Below are 20,505 nucleotides of genomic sequence, written 5' to 3' on the forward strand. Positions count from 1 at the left end.
AGCATCAATCATCTATTCCCCTTCCAGCAAACACATGGACCCCCCCGGCCACCGCACACAGGAACCCCCCCCCCCTCCCTCTGTATTGCTTGACAGAGTCAATTGTGTGTAATGAGCAATTGTGCGGTGGTGTTGTGTTTTTATCTGGTGTGCACACGTTTGGAAGCACACACTCGCTCAGCGGGATTTGCTGCTTCCACCAATCACCTTGGCTGGCACCACGGCTACGGTGCACCCTGGGGGCGGGGGGTGCGGAAGAGGGGGCAACCAGTTCAATCCTTCAAGGTTTATAAATGAAGCATCCATCGTGTGCTTAAACATGAATCAGTACTTGGATTCCAGTCTAAAAGTTTAGTGGGAACGTCTCCTCCTCTCACCAAACATCTGCCTGATATCAGAGCTGTTGGCAGGTCTTGCTGACCCCACCAGGTGGGTCTATATGTGTGCGTGTGCATATATGTGTGTGTGTGTGTGTGTGTGTGCTGTCTGCCGCACCGGGTGTTGCTGAAAAGGAACACCTGGGCCCGTTGAAAGAGTTCTCTGAATAGTTCCATATTTGAACAGCCACTTATCCAGCGGCGAGCCTGTCAGGGATTGGCGGCTGCTTCCTGTCGGAGGGGGCGAGCGAGGAAGCGGAAGGTGGGGGGGGGGGGGGGGGGGTTGCGGTGAGGGAGGAAGAGATGGGACGGCAGAGCGAGGCGGCAATTAAAACTGTAAATACACTGAAGCAACCACCAGCTTCACCCCCCGACTGTTAGCGCTGACACTAAACATGATTCATATAATAACATCTAGCTATCTATGCATACTACATCTAGATCTACGTATAGACGTATATATCTACATCTAGATGTACATATAGATGTCTAGTTCTACATCTATATGTCTATATCTACATCTAGATTTACATCTAGATCTACATATAGATGTCCAGTTCTACATCTATATGTCTAGATCTACATCCAGATGTAGATCTATGTGTCTAGATCTACATCTTGCTGACCTGCCGTGACCCCCATAGGAACTTAGTTCACTTCACTACTACTGGTTCTCCTGGTAGTAGTCATGTACTAGTAGTCATGTCATGGTATTCCCGGTAGTAGTCATGTACTAGTAGTCATGTCATGGTATTCCTGGGAGTAGTCATGTACTAGTAGTCATGTCATGGTATTCCTGGTAGTAGTCATGTACTAGTAGTCATGTCATGGTATTCCCGGTAGTAGTCATGTACTAGTAGTCATGTCATGGTATTCCTGGGAGTAGTCATGCACTGGTATTCCTGGTAGTATTCATGTACTAGTAGTCATGTACTAGTAGTCATGTCATGGTATTCCTGGTAGTAGTCATGTACTAATAGTCATGTACTGGTATTCCTGGTAGTAATCATGTACTAGTAGTCATGTCATGGTATTCCTGGTAGTAGTCATGTACTGATATATTCATGTCATGGTATTCCTGGTAGTAGTCATGTACTAATAGTCATGTCATGGTATTCCTGGTAGTAGTCATGTACTAATAGTCATGTCATGGTATTCCTGGTAGTAGTCATGTACGAGTACTCATGTCATGGTATTCCTGGTAGTAGTCATGTACTGATATATTCATGTCATGGTATTCCTGGTAGTAGTCATGTACTAGTAGTCATGTCATGGTATTCCTGGTAGTAGTCATGTACTAGTAGTCATGTCATGGTATTCCTCCAGCAACGTGTGGAGTCCAACACGTGCTGCCTCCTAGGTCCTACTTGTCATCTTCCACCAGCCCCCATTGGAGACATTGGAGACGTTGGAGACGTTGATGTTTCCAGGCCGCAGGTGTGAGAGGGAATGGCCTCAGCAGGATTTGGGTTGGGCATAAACCTCGATAAACTACACTCCTCTTCCTCAGCTCATTTTGGAGCCAAGCGGGAGCCTGCTGAGGGACAAAGTGGCCCTGGTCGCATCTCCTCACGTGCACAGGCACGTGCATGTGCACGCCCAGTAAATCCAGGAAAAGCATCCAGGATCCAGGCTGTGTTAATCATTAGCTTCATCTCCATGTTTGCTTTGTCTCCTTTGTGTCGTCCATAGTGTCGCGTGTCAGAGCCGGGCGCTTTATTTACTCTGACATCTGCACGCCACACATCAGGACGTGCTCTTTTCCTCGCACCACATCACGCTTTCCATCTACCTGACACACTCTATTACGGCGAGCGGAAGCGGGTGCCATTTTCCCCGCTGATAATCCGTCCCGCGACAGAATACTCAGACAACGCCCGGGTATTTTGGTTGCACAATGGTTAGCGTGCAGGCCACACAGCTCGAAGAGCCTCATCAACCCTCTGGGAGCTTCATCAACCCTCTAGGTGGTTCATCAATCGTCTAGGACGCCTCATCAACCGTCTAGGTGGTTCATCAACCCTCTAGGATGCTTCATCAACCGTCTAGGACGCTTCATCAACCGTCTAGGACGCTTCATCAACCCTCTAGGACGCTTCATCAACCCTCTAGGACGCTTCATCAACCCTCTAGGACGCTTCATCAACCCTCTAGGACGCTTCATCAACCCTCTAGGACGCTTCATCAACCCTCTAGGACGCTTCATCAACCATCTAGGACGCTTCATCAACCCTCTAGGCCGCTTCATCAACCGTCTAGGTGGTTCATCAACCCTCTAGGACGCTTCATCAACCGTCTAGGTGGTTCATCAACCCTCTAGGACGCTTCATCAACCGTCTAGGTGGTTCATCAACCCTCTAGGACGCTTCATCAACCGTCTAGGTGGTTCATCAACCCTCTAGGACGCTTCATCAACCCTCTAGGACGTTTCATCAACCCTCTAGGGCGCTTCATCAACCCTCTAGGACTCTTCATCAACCCTCTAGGACACTTCATCAAACCTCTCGAAGCTTCATCAACCCTCTAGGACGCTTCGTCAACCCTTTAGGAGCTTCGTCAACCCTCTAGGAGCTTCGTCAAACCTCTAGGACGCTTCGTCAAACCTCTAGGACGCTTCATCAATCCTCTAGGACGCTTCATCAACCCTCTAGAAGGGTATACTTAGGAAGGTATACTAGCTTTCCATCCTAAAAGGCCAAAGGTTACCAAAGGAAGGCTCGTAGAAGATCTTGTACTGGATGTTGTGTAATATCTATACCCTTTTACACCCCTTTTACTACCCCTTTTACACTTATAGCGGGGGGGGGTGATCGCGATAAGCGAGGGACAGACCTAATGTTCAGGTCTCGTCTGCTGATGAGTGACAGGACTGTACTTTCAGTCCAAATTGGACATGTAGAAGGCAGTGAAGCACATCCCATAATTAGCACCTGCAGGCTGTGAGCATGCTCTTTAAGGCTCCTTAAGGCTCCTGCAGGTGACACACATGACCCACCCCCCACCCCCCATGGGGGAGCCGCTTATGGCCGGGGAGGGGTGCAAGGCTTTGAGGGGACGCCCATCATGCTCCCTTGAAGAGAGGTAGATGGAGTCCTTCAATGTTTGTTTGTCTGATCCCCCCCCCCACACACACACTGATTGTTGTTTTGGTGGAGCAGAGTGTGTGAGTGGGTGGAGAAAATGTCAGAAAATAGTGAGCGTAGGGTTGGGGGGGGTATAGGGGGGATATGTGCACTTTGTCTGACAGCAGAGGAAGAGAGCGAGTGTTGGGGGTGGGGGCTGTGGTGGGCTTGAGTAGGTGGGCGGGAATAGAGGAGCGAGTGTCACGGACTGAGAGAGAGAGAGAGCGAGAGAGCGAGCGAGCGCCAGCCGCTCGCTGGATGCTCAAGTGTGCCATCGGGAGTGTTTCGGTAGCTGCAGCGCCGCTGATTTCTTTTGATTTGCTTTCTTTGTGCCGCACAGACGCAACTTGACGGCCTTCCCGGGGTTGGGACCTGCGCTCTCCAGAGGACAACCTGCCGCCAGGTAGGACGTGCAGCTGACACGCACACACACACACACACACACACACACACACACGTGATGTCGTGGTTCTTGAAAATCCAAACAGAAGGGGGCGGGGGCATGGTGACAGGTGTCAAATCAGGAGTGACAGGTTGACTGAAACATCCCAAGATGGGTTTAGGGGCGTCTCGCTGAGCGTCACCATCATCCTGGTGGAGACATCACAGCATATCATATCAAACATCAGAGCGAGATGAGACATTTGGGTGCTGGTTTATGGAGCGTACACGGACACTTCCAACACAACTTCCTGGGGGGGTGGGCGCACGTGGAGGCCAGATGCTGTGTTTTCAAAAGAGCCTCAAATGTCCACAGTGCACGTGAGCGTGCACGAGGCAACCTGGACTGTGGTTCGATGGTGGCCCCGCGGGGTCCACTGGGTCCTGGGCTGCCTGGCTGGGACGGGGCTTTCCTCACCCTTCCCGGGGCCCATGACCTTGGCAGAACCTTGGCACGACCTTGGACTTGGGGTGCGCCGTGAGAGACACGTCTAAGTGTCCTGTGGGTTTAGGACGAAGGTGTCAAACTCAAGGCCCGGGGGCCGATTTAGCCCGTCAAATGTTACGTTAAATAAAGACTTATTATTATTCTGTTTTATTCATTAGTTTTTCTACTGCTAAAATATTTGTAGATATGTAATTATTGACTAGAATACTTCTTTGTCTATATGTGCCCTGTGATTGGCTGGCCACCAGTCCAGGGTGGACCCCGCCTCTCACACAAAGACGGCTGGGATAGGCTCCAGCACCCTGGTAGAAAATGAATGAATAATTACTGACTATTGACATCCTCGGCCATCTCTGTGTGGAGTTTGTTCTCCCCGTGCATGGGGGGCTTTTCTCCGGGTACTCCCCCCCCCCCCCCCATTTCAAAAATTGGCGACTCCAAATTGTCCATAGGTATGAATGGGGGGGAATGGTTTATAATGAATGATTATACAACCAATCACCACCAGAAATCTCCATAGGCCATTTGTTGGTAAATAAGGTAATAAGTAAAGATGCTAAAAGGTTCATGAAGGAGAGTCACAGGTAACCGCGCCTGACCGAGGCCCACAGGTTGACGCCCCCCTCCAGGCTTTTTATCGTCAGCTTTGTGCGGTTGCTCGAATGTGTGTTGCATGGTGACCGCGACCTTCCATCCGTGCACGTTCCCGCCCCGAGCTCCGCTCCTCTCGCTCCACTGGTCGCAGTTTGCTGTCGACGTGACTCAATGCCCTCCTGCGCTTTGATTGGCCGGCCTCTCTCCGCGGGGGTGGGGGTGGAATCAGGGGAGCCGGGTGTCGGTGCTCAGCCGTTGCATTCGACCCGACGTCCCGCTGCAGCCTGTTGGCATGAATTGGCCGCCCCGGCCTGACTCCTAAGGTGATGGTCCGTGGCCCCAACCGCTGTACCCCCCCCCCCCCCCCCCAAACTAGAGCACCCCGTAAGCCCTGAAGGTCCTTCTCAGAAGCAACGGCCTGTTTGCTCAGGCCTTCTGGGCTGGATCAGCACCACGGACAGTCCCCAGCATCCTGGCTGTCCGTTGAGTCAAATCTTCTGTATGCTTCTGTTGGTGATTAAAGATGGCCCTCAAGGGCCTCGTCACGCTGCCGGTGTTTGCGCTCAAGTGCACGCACGCATACACACGCACGCGCACGCACGCACACACTCGCACGCGGAAGAATATGTAAACACGTCTCAGCATGACATTGATTGTACACAACACGGGCAAACACACACCACGTGCAGCCCCCGCAGCCTGACACCAACAACAGCGTCTTGCCCTGCGGCCCCACTTCTCAGCAACGGACAGGCAGACGCCCCCCCCCCACCTCGCTCCCCCGTACCACATGTGGCCTAACCAATGGGGTCATCTGTAACGTGGAAGTGTGGGCCAGCGTTGGTAAATGTGAGCCAGCGTTAGCCAGCGTTAGACATCGTTAGCCAGCGTTGGCAAGCGCTAGCAAGCATTGGCAAGCACTAGCCAGCGCTAGCCAGCGCTAGCCAGCGTTGGCAAACGTTGGCAAGCATTGGCAAGTATTAGCAAGCGTTGGCAAGTATTAGCAAGCGTTGGCAAGTATTAGCAAGTGTTGGCAAGCGTTAGCAAGCACTAGCCAGCGCTAGCCAGCGCTAGCCAGCGTTGGCAAGCGTTGGCAAGCGTTAGCCAGCGTTGGCAACCATTGGCAAGCATTAGCCAGCGTTGGCCAGCGTTGGCAAGTGCTAGTAAGCATTAGCAAGTGTTAGCAACCACTAGCAAGCATTGGCAAACGCTAGCAAGCATTGGCAAACGCTAGCCAGCGTTGGCAAACATTAGCCAGCTCTGGCAAATGTTGGCAAGCATTAGCAAGCGCTAGCAAGCATTGCCAAGCGTTAGCATAATTGAACGGACACGAAACAAACGGTGTTGTAATAACAAACGCTGCTGTCATGAAGACACCGTCAGGCCCCCGTCTCTTTGGAACCCTGGGACGCTGGCCAAACATCAGTCCCTGTCAAGGGTGTGGTTCTGTGGTTAGTGTTGTCCATTTCTGTCATAGTGAACATTGTGAAGCCAGCTTTGGGTGCCCCAAAGTGTCGGTTATGCGGCACCCCAACACCGGGGCCCAACGGTGAAGAGACTAAGAGACTAAGCCGGAGGGAAGTTCTGGCTTCCTGTCTTATTTCCACGGGTCAGCGCCTCTTGCCTCTCAGCGTTGCTTAGCTGCAATTAAAGGACGGGCCGTGCCAGGAGGCTATCTGCCAGAGGTTATCTTCACATCTTCTTTTACTTCCTCCAAACTCTGTCCTCTGATGCTCCTCACCGGGTGCGGCGCACGGCAAATGGAGGCTAATCGCTGATCTCGCACGTCGATTCGGGAGCGCATTATCCACCATCCCCGTCACCGAGGAACAGATCCCATTACCGATGTGTCCCACGCTGGCTTTGTACCCTCACAAGGTTGAGCAGAGCAGCCGTCAGCGTGAGTTTGAGCGCCAGCGCAGCTTTCGGAAGCCATGGCCGCCTTTTATGCATGGAAGCCACGGGGAGACCCCCCCCCCCCCCCCTCCCCCCGTACCCCCTCCCCCCCCAGCAAATAGCTGCACCACATTGGTGCATTATTCATCCCTTGTCACCTTCCCTCACCGCCACGAGTCGTGACTGCAATTTTGGGGTGTTTTGAGCAGGAGAGGGGGGGGGGCTCCTCGCTAAAGTTTGAATGAACCAAATCAAGCTCGCTCGCTCCGATCTTCTCCCGGTGAGTGAAATGATTCCGGAATAATCCACGCTGGTGATCTTCTAAATGCCGCTTGAACGCTCCGAATCAGCTCGCCTTCATTCCCACGCTACACGCCATCAGTGTACATAACCTCCGCCGCCATTATCCCCCACCCGGACACCCCTCCGTGGAAGCAAATTACCCAGGATGCACCTGGGAGAGAGTGCGGATTATGGCGGCTTGAATCTGACATTCACTGAATACACTTTGCTAATGGACTGTCAGTGTGTGTGTGTGTGTGTGTGTGTGTGTGTGTGTGTGCGTGCGTGCGCCCCCGGGGGTGAGGTGTCTGGTACCGGGGTCACCTGACGCCCTGATTTCAGGAACACGCTGGCAACAAGAGAAGGAAAAACACACGTTCTTCCATTTTCCATCCTTCTTTTATGCCGCTTCTCCTCCTCATGAGGGTGGGGGGGCATGCTGGAGCCTATCCCAGCTGACCCTATTTTCCGGACTCCACCCATCATCAAGCGCCTTGCTTTGCGGGTCACGTGGTTTCTAGCAAGCGATGATCAACTGGGGCCTCTCGCCCAAAGTCAGCTGGGATAGGCTCCAGCATGCCCCCACCACCCTCATGAGGAGAAGATTTGGGAGACAAAAGTGAAGGACCGTGCTTTTGTCTGCTTTTGGAGATCAGCGCTGGTGTCCCACCTCAGGTGCTCTCCCCCCCCGGGCCTGCCTGTCAATCACTTTGGGGCCGCCCCACACTCCACTAAGCTTGAGTGACGCGCTGCTAGCCACGCGCTAACCTTTGTGGCGGTGTGTTTGCACGCACACTGCACATTTATCTGCTCCTCTCTCTCCTTTAGCAGCCGTCAAGGACTGTCCTTGTCAGGTGATTTGGGCGTATTGATCGCTGTATTGATCCTCTTCAACAGCATGTAGAATGCACCCTATCATGTCCCAGCACACACCATTAAGCACTCATCTTTTTCTTTGCTAGCTCAGGGGCGCTGGCTCATGGGCGCTAGCTCATGGTGCTAGCTCATGGGCGCTAGCTCATGAGCGCTAGCTCAGAAACGCTAGATCAGGGGCGTTGGCTCATGGTGCTAGCTCATGGGCGCTAGCTCATGAGCGCTAGCTCAGGGGCGCTGGCTCAGGGGCGCTAGCTCATGGGGGCTAGCTCATGGGCGATAGCTCAGGGGTGCTAGCTCATGGCCGCTAGCTCAGGGCGCTAGGTCAGGGCGCTAGCTCATGGGCACTAGCTCAGAGGCACTAGCTCATGGGCGCTGGTTCAGGGGCGCTGGCTCAGGGGCGCTAGCTCATGTCGCTACATCAAGGGCGCTAGTTCATGGGTGCGAGCTCAGGACACTAGCTTATCGGCAGTAGCTCATGGACGCTGGCTCACGGGCGCTAGCTCATGGGCGCTAGCTCAGGGTGCTAGCTCAGGGGCACTAGCTCATGGGTGCTAGCTCAGGCGCTAACTCAGGGCACTAGCTCAGGGGGCTAGCTCAGGGCGCTAGCTCAGGGCACTAGCTCATGGGCGCTAGCTCAGGGTGCTAGCTCAGGGGCACTAGCTCATGGGTGCTAGCTCAGGCGCTAACTCAGGGCACTAGCTCAGGGGGCTAGCTCAGGGGCACTAGCTCATGGGTGCTAGCTCAGGTGCTAACTCAGGGCACTAGCTCATGGGCGCTAGCTCAGGGCGCTAGCTCAGGGGCACTAGCTCATGGGCGCTAGCTCAGGGCGCTAGCTCAGGGACAAGCTCATGGGCGCTAGCTCAGGGCGCTAGCTCATGCCGCTAGCTCAGGGGCGGGACCAGGCAGCGTGTTCTGTGGAAGGAAAGCAGATGTGATGGACAAGCGAGCGATGTTCTTCTGAGTTCTTCGGAGGTTTCGGTCATGGATCGGATTGGCAGGATGAGCTTACAGACGACCTCACTGGCCATCTTCCTTCCCTCTGCTTCCTCTCGGAGGATGGAAAGTTGCCTTCTCATCCAGCCTCATTCAGGCCACACCCCGGTCTCCCCTGGAAGACTTGGCAGGGGTATCCCAAGCAGGACAAGGTTTTCCAAGAGCAGACAGACCTCCTTCCAGAAGCGTCTGCTTTTCCCGCCTGAAGAATCCCAAGTGTTGACTCGATGTTCCAGAAGAAAAATACCAGCCTTCTTTCTTGAAGGCACAGAGTTTTCACACTAATTCCCAATGTTCCGGGACGTGTGAGGAGACGGCTTACTGCCGTGCGCCTTCCTTGGTTTCCATGACAACCATGATCCTTGTATGATAATGGTCTCCTGCCCTGGCTGTGAAAACGCGGGAAGACTTAGCAGGAATGTGCACACCAGCCGTCCTAATGAGCTGTGTACTGCGTGTACTGCGTGTACTGCATAGAGTACGGCGTTGCGTTCGCCGTCGGCGGATGATAGCTTTTGATACGCCGCAACAAAGGATGAATGAGTGTACAAACGCTTGTCTGCTTTTTATTCCTTTTTTTCCGCTCTTGAAGAGAGCGAAGGCCAGGCTGCACATTCATCTCCGGCCGGAGCGTGACAACTATGGATCTGCTCCGCTTTGCACAAGACAAATAACCTCATTAGCACACAGGAGCTTTCGGAAGAGCATCACGGCCGAGCCTGGGGGTTGAAGCGCCGCTTCCTTTGGACGGGACGCCATCAAGAGAAGCTTTCCTGAGGAAGCCGGTGTCCTAAATACAGGGGACCTCTTCTTCTACTCTTCCACCGCTTCTTTCGTCCCGCAGCGTCCTTCATCGCCGCCAGGATGCACCGTATGCCGAATCACGATGAAGACATCAGACCCTGAAGCTCACAGACCCCGCCTCCCTCTTTGACTGGGTGGACGCCACAAGCTCTGCTTCTTAATGGCCACACTTGTAGCGGAGTCTCTGATTGGCCAAACACACTGTCAATCATCCAGAGCACCCGGGGTTAAAACAAAGCAATCGGCTGGGTCAAGGGTCTGCAACCCACGGCTTCGGAATGGCCTCCTTGCCATGCGTTTTCACAATGCTCAGATACGATATAGAACTCCCAGGCTGGTGAAAATGTCCCACTTTTTCCAAGGCTGTGAATGCATCATTTAGATGTGACACAGACAGTAAGCTAACCATGAACGCCCCCCTCCCAAAGAAGAACCAATTCAGAGAAAATGGAGGTCTGAGTGGTGCAGATGAGAAACCAGAAGATGAGGTTTTATGTCATGTGACCCGATGTGCGGGGGGGGGGGCAAAGTGGCTCTTTGATGGTAAAGGTTGCCGACCCCCAGGCTGGTCCATCAGGTGATATCAGCCAATGCTAAGGCTGGGGGGGCTTGACTAGAATATGAAATGATGATGGAAAGTTAAACCAATATGGCCATTTATTTTCTACCTGCCCAGGAAGGAGGGGGCGCCTGATTGGGGGGGTGGGGGTTGTTTTTTATTCCATCAAGGGTGGAGTCCAATGTGATGGACACGTCTGAGTAACTCCACCAATCTCTCATCTTGACTTTTGTCCCTCCAGGGAGCTACGCTGACCCCCCCCCCACCCCACCCCAGTGCAACCACACCCGCCCCCCACCCAACCCCCCATCCTCCATGTGTTTATGCAGCCTGTCAACATGTGACAGGAGGAAGCAGAAAGCGAGCTGTTACTTCCCCCTTCTTTCTTCTTCACAGATCAGACAGTGGAGTGTTTACACACAGCTCAAGGTCAAACTACACACACACACACACATGCATGCACACACGCACACGCAATCCCCGGTTTGCATGAGAAAGCCGTTTAGGAGATGTTTTTGGAGAGTGCCGGGCTTTTCCTATCGGAACCAAATGAGGGAGATGAAGGATGCATTCAGGTGTGAAGCTCCTGACCCGACTCTGTGATCCTGTTTCCTTTCAAAATAAAAGAAGCCAGTCCGGTTTTAACCGTATTATGGGTACGTCTCTCCCTACGTCACTGGTTGTCATGGTTACAGTGACAATCCACAACTGTTATTCTGAAAATCACGTCTCCGCTGGACGAGAAAGAGAAAAAAAAAAAACCCCAAGAGCTGCACTTAAGAAAAGAGATGTTGGCCCTAATGCTGCCTTGCTCAATGCTGTCTTGGCCAAGTCTTGTCATTCCTTCTGACTCCCTCAAAGTGGTTCACGGCTGCTCTTTTCCAAGCCTAAAACTCCTTACTACGTCACCACTCAGTAGGGGTGGCACCGGACCAGGACTGGATCCAGCAGCAGAACGAGACCAGAAGAGGTCTTTTATTGGAATCCAAGTACCATGTGATACTCCGTCAGGTGGTGCTATAAAGGCCAGTCCCGACCCGCTGTACCGGCCAGTGGGGGCAACATTTGGGGATGAGCGAGCATGCAGACCCAATGTAGCACTTTCTGTACAGGAGGCACTTTGGTTGTGTGCGGGGCTCGAAACCATGTTGTGGTAAAACGAGCATATCGACTTTGTTTGGCTCGACGTAACCATGGCGACAAATCTAAGAAACCATGCTGGGAACAACGAGGTAGTTTGGATTGCAGGGTTGACAGCGTGCACGCTTGCACTTCCGTATTCCTTGTGGCCTTTTCACCGAGGATGAGAAATGTAAGTGGGCTACGCCTCCACGAATTCCCGCTGCCTATAAATCATCCTTTATCTCAGCGGTGGCGAGTCTTCCTGGCTGTCCGGATCGCCGGTGGTGATTCATTGTGTTTGTCCTTGTCCCGCTTTGATGCCAAGATAGCTAGCATTAGCATCGTGTCCCAGCATTTTCGCCGATGCTGCGGCCGATTGACCTAATGATGGTGCGGGAGAGGCCCCCACTCCGGCAACAATGGGGCCTGATTGTATGGTCCTCACAATCACACACAAGTCTGATTCCCCCCCGAGAGCAAATCAGCAGCATAAACGGATGGTTTGCTCTTGTGACACTTTGTGTGCTTGGCGTGTGCAAGGAGGCTAAAAGACTCGCTGCTGCTGCAGTAAGCATGGAAATGAAAAGCGTTCATGTCGCATGCACGAGGTGATCCGTCTCTATAATCACGGCTGCTTTGCGCTCAAGGTCCTGCCGGGCGCACTTTCTTGTATTCCATTTGGGGTAATCACGCTCGTTTCCTTTCCTATTTGCCGCTGAAACGCTCCGACATGCTGGAGACATTAAGGGGAACTAGTATGCCGGAGGTCACGACCCCGGCACAGCTCTGGAACTGGTTGGACTCAGATCTGGGTGGCACGGCTGCAGGTGGCGTCCTCATTAGGGTCTCGGCTCTCGGCACGCCTCACTCCAAAGTCGCGGATCTGGCTCACCGGACCCGTGTTGGCAACATTTGGTTTCACCCCACCACTGTGCGGCCTCGGTGCCACGGCCCCAGAAGGTTTGGTTGGCGTTCTCACGCTAGGTTTATTGTGGCGGCACGGCGGTCGAGTGGTTAGCGCGCAGATCTCACAGCTAGGAGACCAGCTAGGAGACCAGGGTTCAATTCCAACCTCAGCCATCTCTGTGTGGAGTTTGTATGTTCTCCCCGTGTATGCGTGGGTTTTTTCCGGGTACTCCGGTTTCCAAAAACATGCTTCATGAATGTGAGTGTGAATGGTTGTTTGTCTATATGTGCGGTAGAAAATGAATGACGCGGACGTTCAAGCCGGTTTTGTGCGTCAGGGGGCCCCTGGACGTTGAGTCATGAGGGATGCCCCCTGCAACATCCGCCACAACCCGAAGCTCCATTGAAGGATGATGATGGTGGAAAACATCTCAGGTGGGATCTCCTTGTCATGCCAGTAGGATTGGAAAGTAGCATCAGGACCATTGAGGGTGAAGAAAACCTTCTTTGAAAACCTTTCAATGTCCCATGTTTGGTGCCTCCAATCAAGCGAGTGCTGATCCACGTGGGGAGAACTTGTTTCAGGTAGTTTAAGGTAGTACCTGATGCACTTCAGCGAGTGAATGTTGAAGGAATTGAGTTTTCCGGTGACTGATGGAAAAGCCGTGTTATGAACTGCTTCGCCTGCGAGCGAGGTTTTAGTCATGGTGATGTTGTCTCGGCGTTGTCGGTGCTGCGACTGAATGAGCAAACATGTCATTCCGCTTCTTCACGGTGCTTCTTTGCAGACTAGATGGAAAGAAAAGAAATGGAATCCACTCGGCTCAGTCAGTCTCACGCAGCTCGTCCTGGCATCCACTCCCCCACGGAATCAGGATGAGCCCGGATTGGACACGCTTGCCGTTTTGGGTTGGGTCCGGGCCCATCAGCGCTGACCCCAAACGGCAGGTGTCAGAGGAAGTTATCTGCACGGCGCTGCGACGGAGCAGATGTGGGAACACTTGTCGGTGGGCGGAAATAGAAATAAATGCAGGAGAACGTGGAAAAGCGACGTGACGGACTGGGCATGCTCGCGTGAAGAGTCAAGTCATTCCAGCTCGTGAAAAGATTTTCCCCGCCTTCCTGTCCCAGGGATGCTTCCTATCTTCCTATCTTCCTATCCTGGCAGGAAAACCAATGGAAGGAGATGTGAGGTCTTGTGCAGCAAAGGACAAAAGCAATGATGAAAAATAAACATGGGGACCCCTCGGACCCTTTCGAGGCTTTCGGCCGCTGCCTGACATCCATCCCTTGTATCCGGCCATCTTGGCTCCACTGTATTATTCAGCAGCAATTTCACGGCCCGCCTCCACCCCACTCGGCTGTCTTGATGCTATCTGGCATACGTGATGCTGATAACGTGTTTCACGGCATCCGAGTTGCATTCAAAGCCTGAAGTTCACGTATGGATGGATCATGTATCATGGCTGCCATCTATCTATAGCATGGTGCGCCATGCGTCACACTTGCTAGCTCAGGATCAGCATTTTCCTCTACAATTGGAAATATGGTATATTGGTGATGGTGTTGGTGTTGGTTTTGATGACGGTGATGGTGTTGGTGATGGTGTTGGCGATGGTGTTGGCGATGGTGGTGATGGTGTTGGTTTTGATGACGGTGATGGTGTTGATGATGATGATGGTGTTGATGATGATGTTGGTGATGGTGTTGGTTTTGATGACGGTGATGGTGTTGGTGATGATGATGGTGTTGGTGATGGTGTTGGTTTTGATGACGGTGATGGTGTTGGTGATGATGATGGTGTTGGTTTTATGAGGGTGTTGGTGATGACGGTGCTGTTGGCGATGGTGTTGATGATGATGTTGGTGATGGTGTTGGTTTTGATGACGGTGATGGTGTTGGTGATGATGATGGTGTTGATGATGATGATGGTGTTGGTGATGGTGTTGGTTTTGATGACGGTGATGGTGTTGGTGATGATGATGGTGTTGGTTTTATGAGGGTGTTGGTGATGATGGTGTTGGTGGTGTTGGTGATGATGATGGTGTTGTTGATGTTGATGGTATTGATGTTGTTGGTGTTGATTATGGTGATGGTGTTGTTGATGTTGATGATGGTATTGATGTTGTTGGTGTTGATGATGGTATTGATGGTATTGATGTTGTCGGTGTTGATGATGTACGTGTTGATGATGGTGTTGGTGATGTTGTACGTGTTGATGATGGTGTTGGTAATGTTGATGGTGTGGATGATGGTGTTGTCGGTGTGGATGATGGTGTTGATGATGGTGTTCATGATGATGGTGTTGGTGATGTTGTACGTGTTGATGATGGTGTTGGTGATGGTGTTGATGATGGTGTGGATGATGGTGTTGTCGGTGTTGATAATGGTGTCGATGATGGTGTTGGCGATGACGTGCTGGACAATGTAGGAATACGTGTTACGAGAAAGAAAGCTAATGATGAGCGTTTGTGTACGAGTCAGTAATGTGAAGAGACCACTAATGCCGATATCAGAGATAAGCTGACAATACCTGTTGATTCCAGTGTCAGCAGCACAATGCCATCCATCAGCCTGACAATAGTCTCCGTCACACTCCTCCTCTGCGGAGTAGCATTTCAAAAGTGTTAAATGATAATGTCAGCAAGATGGGATGTGACAGCTCAGTCCAAAGAAAAGAGCATGCTATTTTTCCATCTGGCTTGATAGTTGGCGGCGTTTCTCACAGAGCTTTTAATGTCACCGTGCGCCACACGCTACTGCAAAACAAAGTGAGACGGCGCGACTTTGAGATGACTTTGAGCTCAGGAGAAAGAGAAAAGCACACATCTATGAAGGCCTGGTGTTTACAGGATACCCCGTTGTGCTGCCATCATTTAATCATGCCGTTTATTTGCCGAAGGTATTTGTCGCCTTGGAGTCCCTCCATGACACCGGCATCAGATTAGCAGCCTGACAACACGCTTGTTGTGCATTAGCATCTCAGGAGACGCTCCGACACACGTCTTCGCATATTGCAATTGACAGCAACTTCATTAGGACTCTTGGGGTACTCCGGGCTTGGACCTTCGTCTTCATGACCAAAATATTCCGGACCATTTATGCAACGCCAAGAACCGTAGGTCTTTTGGTCCCAACCCTGTTGATGATTGGAGTCAGAGTACTGGTCTTTATACACTGACATCCACAGCCCAGCTCTTTGGCCTAACGAGGTGGGCGGTGTCATGCTATTGAAGTAGATGACATGGGGGGGGCGTTTGTCGGTCGTTGTTGTTCCTCCACTGAAAGGCAAACCTTGTTTTTTTCCACATGAAAGTGTAGGAAGAAAGGAAAAGGAGCGGTGGAAAGTTGACACCAGAGTACCGCAGAGATTTGTCACATTGCATCACGCCCTCCCCCTTGCTGGCAGCTTCCCAGCTCAGGCGCATCTGTTCACATCTGTTCACAAGTCAACTGAAGGTTCAAAAGTTCCAAAGCCTGAAATATTCCAGGCGACGCCAGAATGAAAAGTCATGCTTTATTATGGAATATTCCAAGTGCATGCTAATGTTAATGCTTCCCATCATTCCCAGTCCTTTCCTGTGCATTGTAGTGCCAGAAAACAAGTTAGTATGAGCTAGCTAACAATGGACGTCATGAGAAATACCTATTTTGACACGAAAGCTCGAAAAAAAAAAACCCCCACCAGTGTTCCATTGACCAAGCTACAGCCGTACTGTTATTGTAGCAGCTAACAGCAAGAACTTCATTTATACGGCAGGCTAACACGACACCTAGCTAGCCGTTTGGTCACCATCACTCACCGACCGAAGAGTGGATAGCTAGCTCTCCATTTGGCTACCAAGACTCAACAAAATGCTGGTTTGTTGTCAGCAGTTTTTACCTGCAGACTGGAGCACCCGTGCTGGAAGACACAGCCATCCCAAGCAGAGTAGAGATATTGGAAGTGTTGGAAGTGTTGCTCTATCTATGCTGCTCTGTAGACGGATCGAGCAAAAGCTCCTGGGAATGGGATGTGAAATCAATGGAAAGACGATCCGCTAATGTTTTAAATCATCAAAATACGGCAAGATACTGCAAGTACTACATGTTATCATCAATGTACTTGGTCGTATATCAAACCATAAAATGCTGTTGCAGTCAAAATAGGTGTGTCGCAAACATGTGCATTGTTAACTAGCTCATATTAACTCATTTTGCCCAGAAAAGGGAACAAAATAGGTAGTCATGTTTCACATAAGGATTGGGAATGATGGGCAACATTCCAAAAAAGGTGAAAAAATTCTCATTTCACTCTGACTGCATTGTAAATATTCCGACGGTATTCCAACTGCATTCCAAACATCCTGGTGACATTGGAAAAACGAAAGGCAGCTGCCACTGAGACGTTAATACGAAGCCCCATCACGTCATACGCCAAGGAAAGAACAGTCTCCGACTAGGAAACAATGGAATTGCACTCGCATGGCGTTCCAAGTAAATGTTCGGAGAGCATTCTAACAGTGTCCATCATATTCCGACTGTTTTCCAGCTACATTCCAGTCAAATACGCAAGTGTGTATTCAAACGCCACCCGAATGTGTGGGGCCAATTTTGGGACTTCCATTACGGTCGGTTGTGCCTGATTGGTGCTTAGTGCGACGGGGGCTTCAAGGACTTGATGTTGCCACTTGTCGCCCCCCCTTGTCGCTGGTTGCCGGGCAACTCTCAGCGTGACCCCCGGAGGCGGGTGGAGGTTGAACAAACAGCGTCTTTTTGCCCCTGTGACTCACCTAGCTGACCTGCCGTCAAACTCAGCCCCTCGGGGGGGCGGCTGTTGTGTTGGCCCCCGCCCTCAAACAGCTCCGAATGGAGAGAGTCTGTGTCTGTGCTGCCGCCCTGCCCATTTTAATACCTCCTATTGATTTGGGGACACTTCACTCAATGACCCATTTTCCAGGGGGTCCTAGCCGTGCTGCTTGAATGCCCCCCCACAACAATCCAGAGGGAGAGTCTCTGATAAGACCCCCACTTTCTTAGCTTTGTGCTGTAATTGAAAAAGTGGGCAAGTCTTTGAGCTGCGCCTTAATGGAGCTGTCCCGGCCTGCCGGCAGAGCGGCGTTAATAACTTTTTCCACTTCCATCACCCCCACAGATTGGCTCCAGGTGAGTAAAGAGGCTGCACTGGACAAGAGGGAAGTGGCCCCCCACGGCCGCCTCGGGCTCTTCTTATCTCCCCCCTCCCTCCCTGCTGCAGGCGCCTCAGCTGAGAAGCACTGATGTGCGTTATTACATTCCTGAAGCAAACATCCCCCCCCATGTGGGACATGTCATGACATCAGCGGCAGGTACAGGAGTGGCAGCCGCTAATTATGCTAACGGGTCACTAACCACGACCCCCGCTGTTATGCTAGGCTAGCCCCCCCCGTATAATGCACCCTGTGATGAGGCTAGTGACATTTGGCCATGATAGAGCATGCATGCATGTGAGGGAGGACGGATTTGAACCTTCATGCTAGGATGGCCTACAACGATGGAGTCTTCATGCTCGACAGAAGGACCTGGCACGGCCGTTAATACGTTCACATGCACGAGGCTGAAGGTCCACTTTGATAATGTCATTAGCATCCAATAAGACATGTTATTGCTGTCGCCATGGAAACCAGAGCACGCCGGCCCGGCCAGGACAGTGCAAATTGAATTTAGCAGCTAATCTCCACACGTGTGATGTTTATTGTAATGAAAGTCTGGCCACTCCATTCCGCCCCAAACGAGTCCTCCTGCTGATTAGACGTCCCGAGTCCACGCGTCTAATCCGAGCTGCCAGAGATTTCCGGATGATCACCACTGTCTGTCACGGCGACGTGCTCACGGGCGATAAAACTTTATTAGCGTTTCGTTGCTGCGCTGACAATTTCACATCAAACACATCCGCCTTTGTGTTGGATTCATTCACTCGCTTTTTCCTGCACACGCCTCAAAAGGGGAGGGGGGGCAAACACGCATACTCCTGACTGGGGGGCATGTCCAGCCAGAGATACAATTCTGTCCGTCCATCCATTTATCTATTCATCTACCCTTCCATCCATTTATCCATCCACCCACCCATCCATCCATCTATTTATCCACCATCCATCCATTTATCATCCATCCTACCATCCATCCATCCATTCATCTATCCATCCATCCATTTATTCATCCATCCATCCATTTATCATCCATCCATCCATGCATCTATCCATCCTTCCATTTATTCATCCATCCATCCAGCCATCCATTCATCTATCCATCTATTCATCCATCTATCCACCCACCCATCCATTCATCCATCCATTCAACCATGCATCCATTCATCTATCCATCTATTCATCCATCCACCCATCCATTCATCCATCCATTTATCATCAATCCTACCTTCTATCCATCCATCTATTCATCATCTATTCATCCATCCACCCACCCATCCATCCATCCATTTATCATCAATCCTACCTTCCATCCATCCATCCATCTATTCATCCATCCATCCATCCATTTATCATCAATCCTGCCTTCCATCCATCCATCAATCATCCATCCATCCATCTATCCACCCATCCATTCATCCATCCATTTATCATCAATCCTCCCTACCATTCAACCATCCATCCATCCATCAATCATCCATCCATCTATCCACCCATCCATTCATCCATCCATTTATCATCAATCCTACCTACCATCCATCCATTCATCTATCCATCCATCTATTCATCATCTATTCATCCATCCACCCACCCATCCATCCATCCATTCATCCATTTATCATCAATCCTACCTTCCATCCATCTATTCATCCATCCATCTATCTATCCATCCATCCACCCATCCATCCATTTATCATCAATCCTGCCTTCCATCCATCCATCCATCTATCATCCATCATCCATACATCTATCCACCCATCCATCCATTCAACCATCCATCCATCCATCTATTCATCCATCCATCTATCCACCCATCCATCCATCTAGTCATCCATCCATCCATCCATCATCAGTGGTGCGTTTGGGGTGTGAGGATGGTGGGATGTTATAGTGAGGTGAATGGTGACCTAGATAGTCAGGGGGTGTCATCGCCAGCATCACCTGTCAGCGTGGGGGCCTTCTGGTCCATCTGTCTGCTCTGTAATTGGATGGAGGGATGATCCTACATGTGATCTTTCTACTTTGTAGAAGGAAGCACTCGTCCTCTTTGGGGAGATCATGTTGCATTGAACTCCCCTGGCTTCTCCTCTCATGGGCGCCCAAAGTGGGGAACATTGAATGCGACACTTCACTGGAGTGGAAAGATGCGCCGCTGTGATGAGCAGGGAAAAATGCAGCCATCTTGTGCGTGTTGCCCCCCCCGAAATCCAAAGGACACATATTGGATGCAGAATATTCCCATGCAGACATGATTATGCTGGCAAAAAGATCATTGTTGTTGTCCGTGAAGATGACGTGGGGTGAAGTGGGAATGTGGGAATGTGAAAGCTGAACGGGAGAGCAGTCATGGAGACTCATGGAGGTATGAAGGTGTCCTTTTGGGCCCACCTGCAACCGTTCAGTTCCCTTCAGTCCAAAGTGGCGGGAGCTTTGCCGCTGCGTCGTACCAGACTAATAAATCTGCGATGCTAATCTGGAGTCTAAGCGAACGGCTTTGTTCCTTAAACACGCGCCACCCCTCAGAGGCTGTTTGTCCAGGCTTAGCTAGCAGCTGTTGGTGCGCCCGATGCGCATCTGTCCCAGGAAGACAACCTGATGTCTCTTGTCTCTTTTCATGGTCCAGCATCCAGCGAGATGAACGAGAGTCGAAGGGAAGCGCTTGCAGCGGCGCCCCCCGCGCCCACCGCCTCCTCCTCCATGGGCGGGGCCGCCAACACCACCAACATCGCCGGTGGACCCGGCACGGGCCAGAAGGACGAGGCCTTCTCCAAGCTGAAGGACAAGTTCATGAACGAGCTGAACAAGATCCCACGTGAGTGAGCCAGCAGACACAAACATCGACAAATATAACGATTAAATATAAACCTCACAAACATTAGCATTGTTAGCATGGCTGGGAATATTTACATGGCTTGGACAC

At 51.4% G+C, this 20,505-nt stretch overlaps 1 protein-coding gene across 4 annotated transcripts in view; it reads left to right on the plus strand.

Annotated features, from left to right (window-relative positions):
* The window catches only part of syt1a (synaptotagmin Ia), a 68,385-nt gene that overhangs the window by 29,768 nt on the left and 18,112 nt on the right, over positions 1 to 20,505 (plus strand). For 2 of the 4 annotated variants that reach the window (XM_078787949.1, XM_078787957.1), the window contains exons 1-2: positions 3,714 to 3,902; positions 20,209 to 20,397. In XM_078787949.1, the coding sequence (XP_078644075.1) occupies positions 20,220 to 20,397 (178 nt within the window). In that variant the 5' untranslated portion in view covers positions 3,714 to 3,902; positions 20,209 to 20,219. Of the gene's footprint in view, positions 1 to 3,713; positions 3,903 to 20,208; positions 20,398 to 20,505 lie in introns of those variants that run through there. The other 2 variants (XM_078787953.1, XM_078787956.1) reach the window with 2 other exon arrangements.

This window comes from Doryrhamphus excisus, linkage group LG2, assembly GCF_037039965.1.
Source record: "Doryrhamphus excisus strain RoL-2023G ecotype Guam linkage group LG2, RoL_Dexc_Guam_v1.1, whole genome shotgun sequence".
Classification (NCBI taxonomy): domain Eukaryota; kingdom Metazoa; phylum Chordata; class Actinopteri; order Syngnathiformes; family Syngnathidae; genus Doryrhamphus; species Doryrhamphus excisus.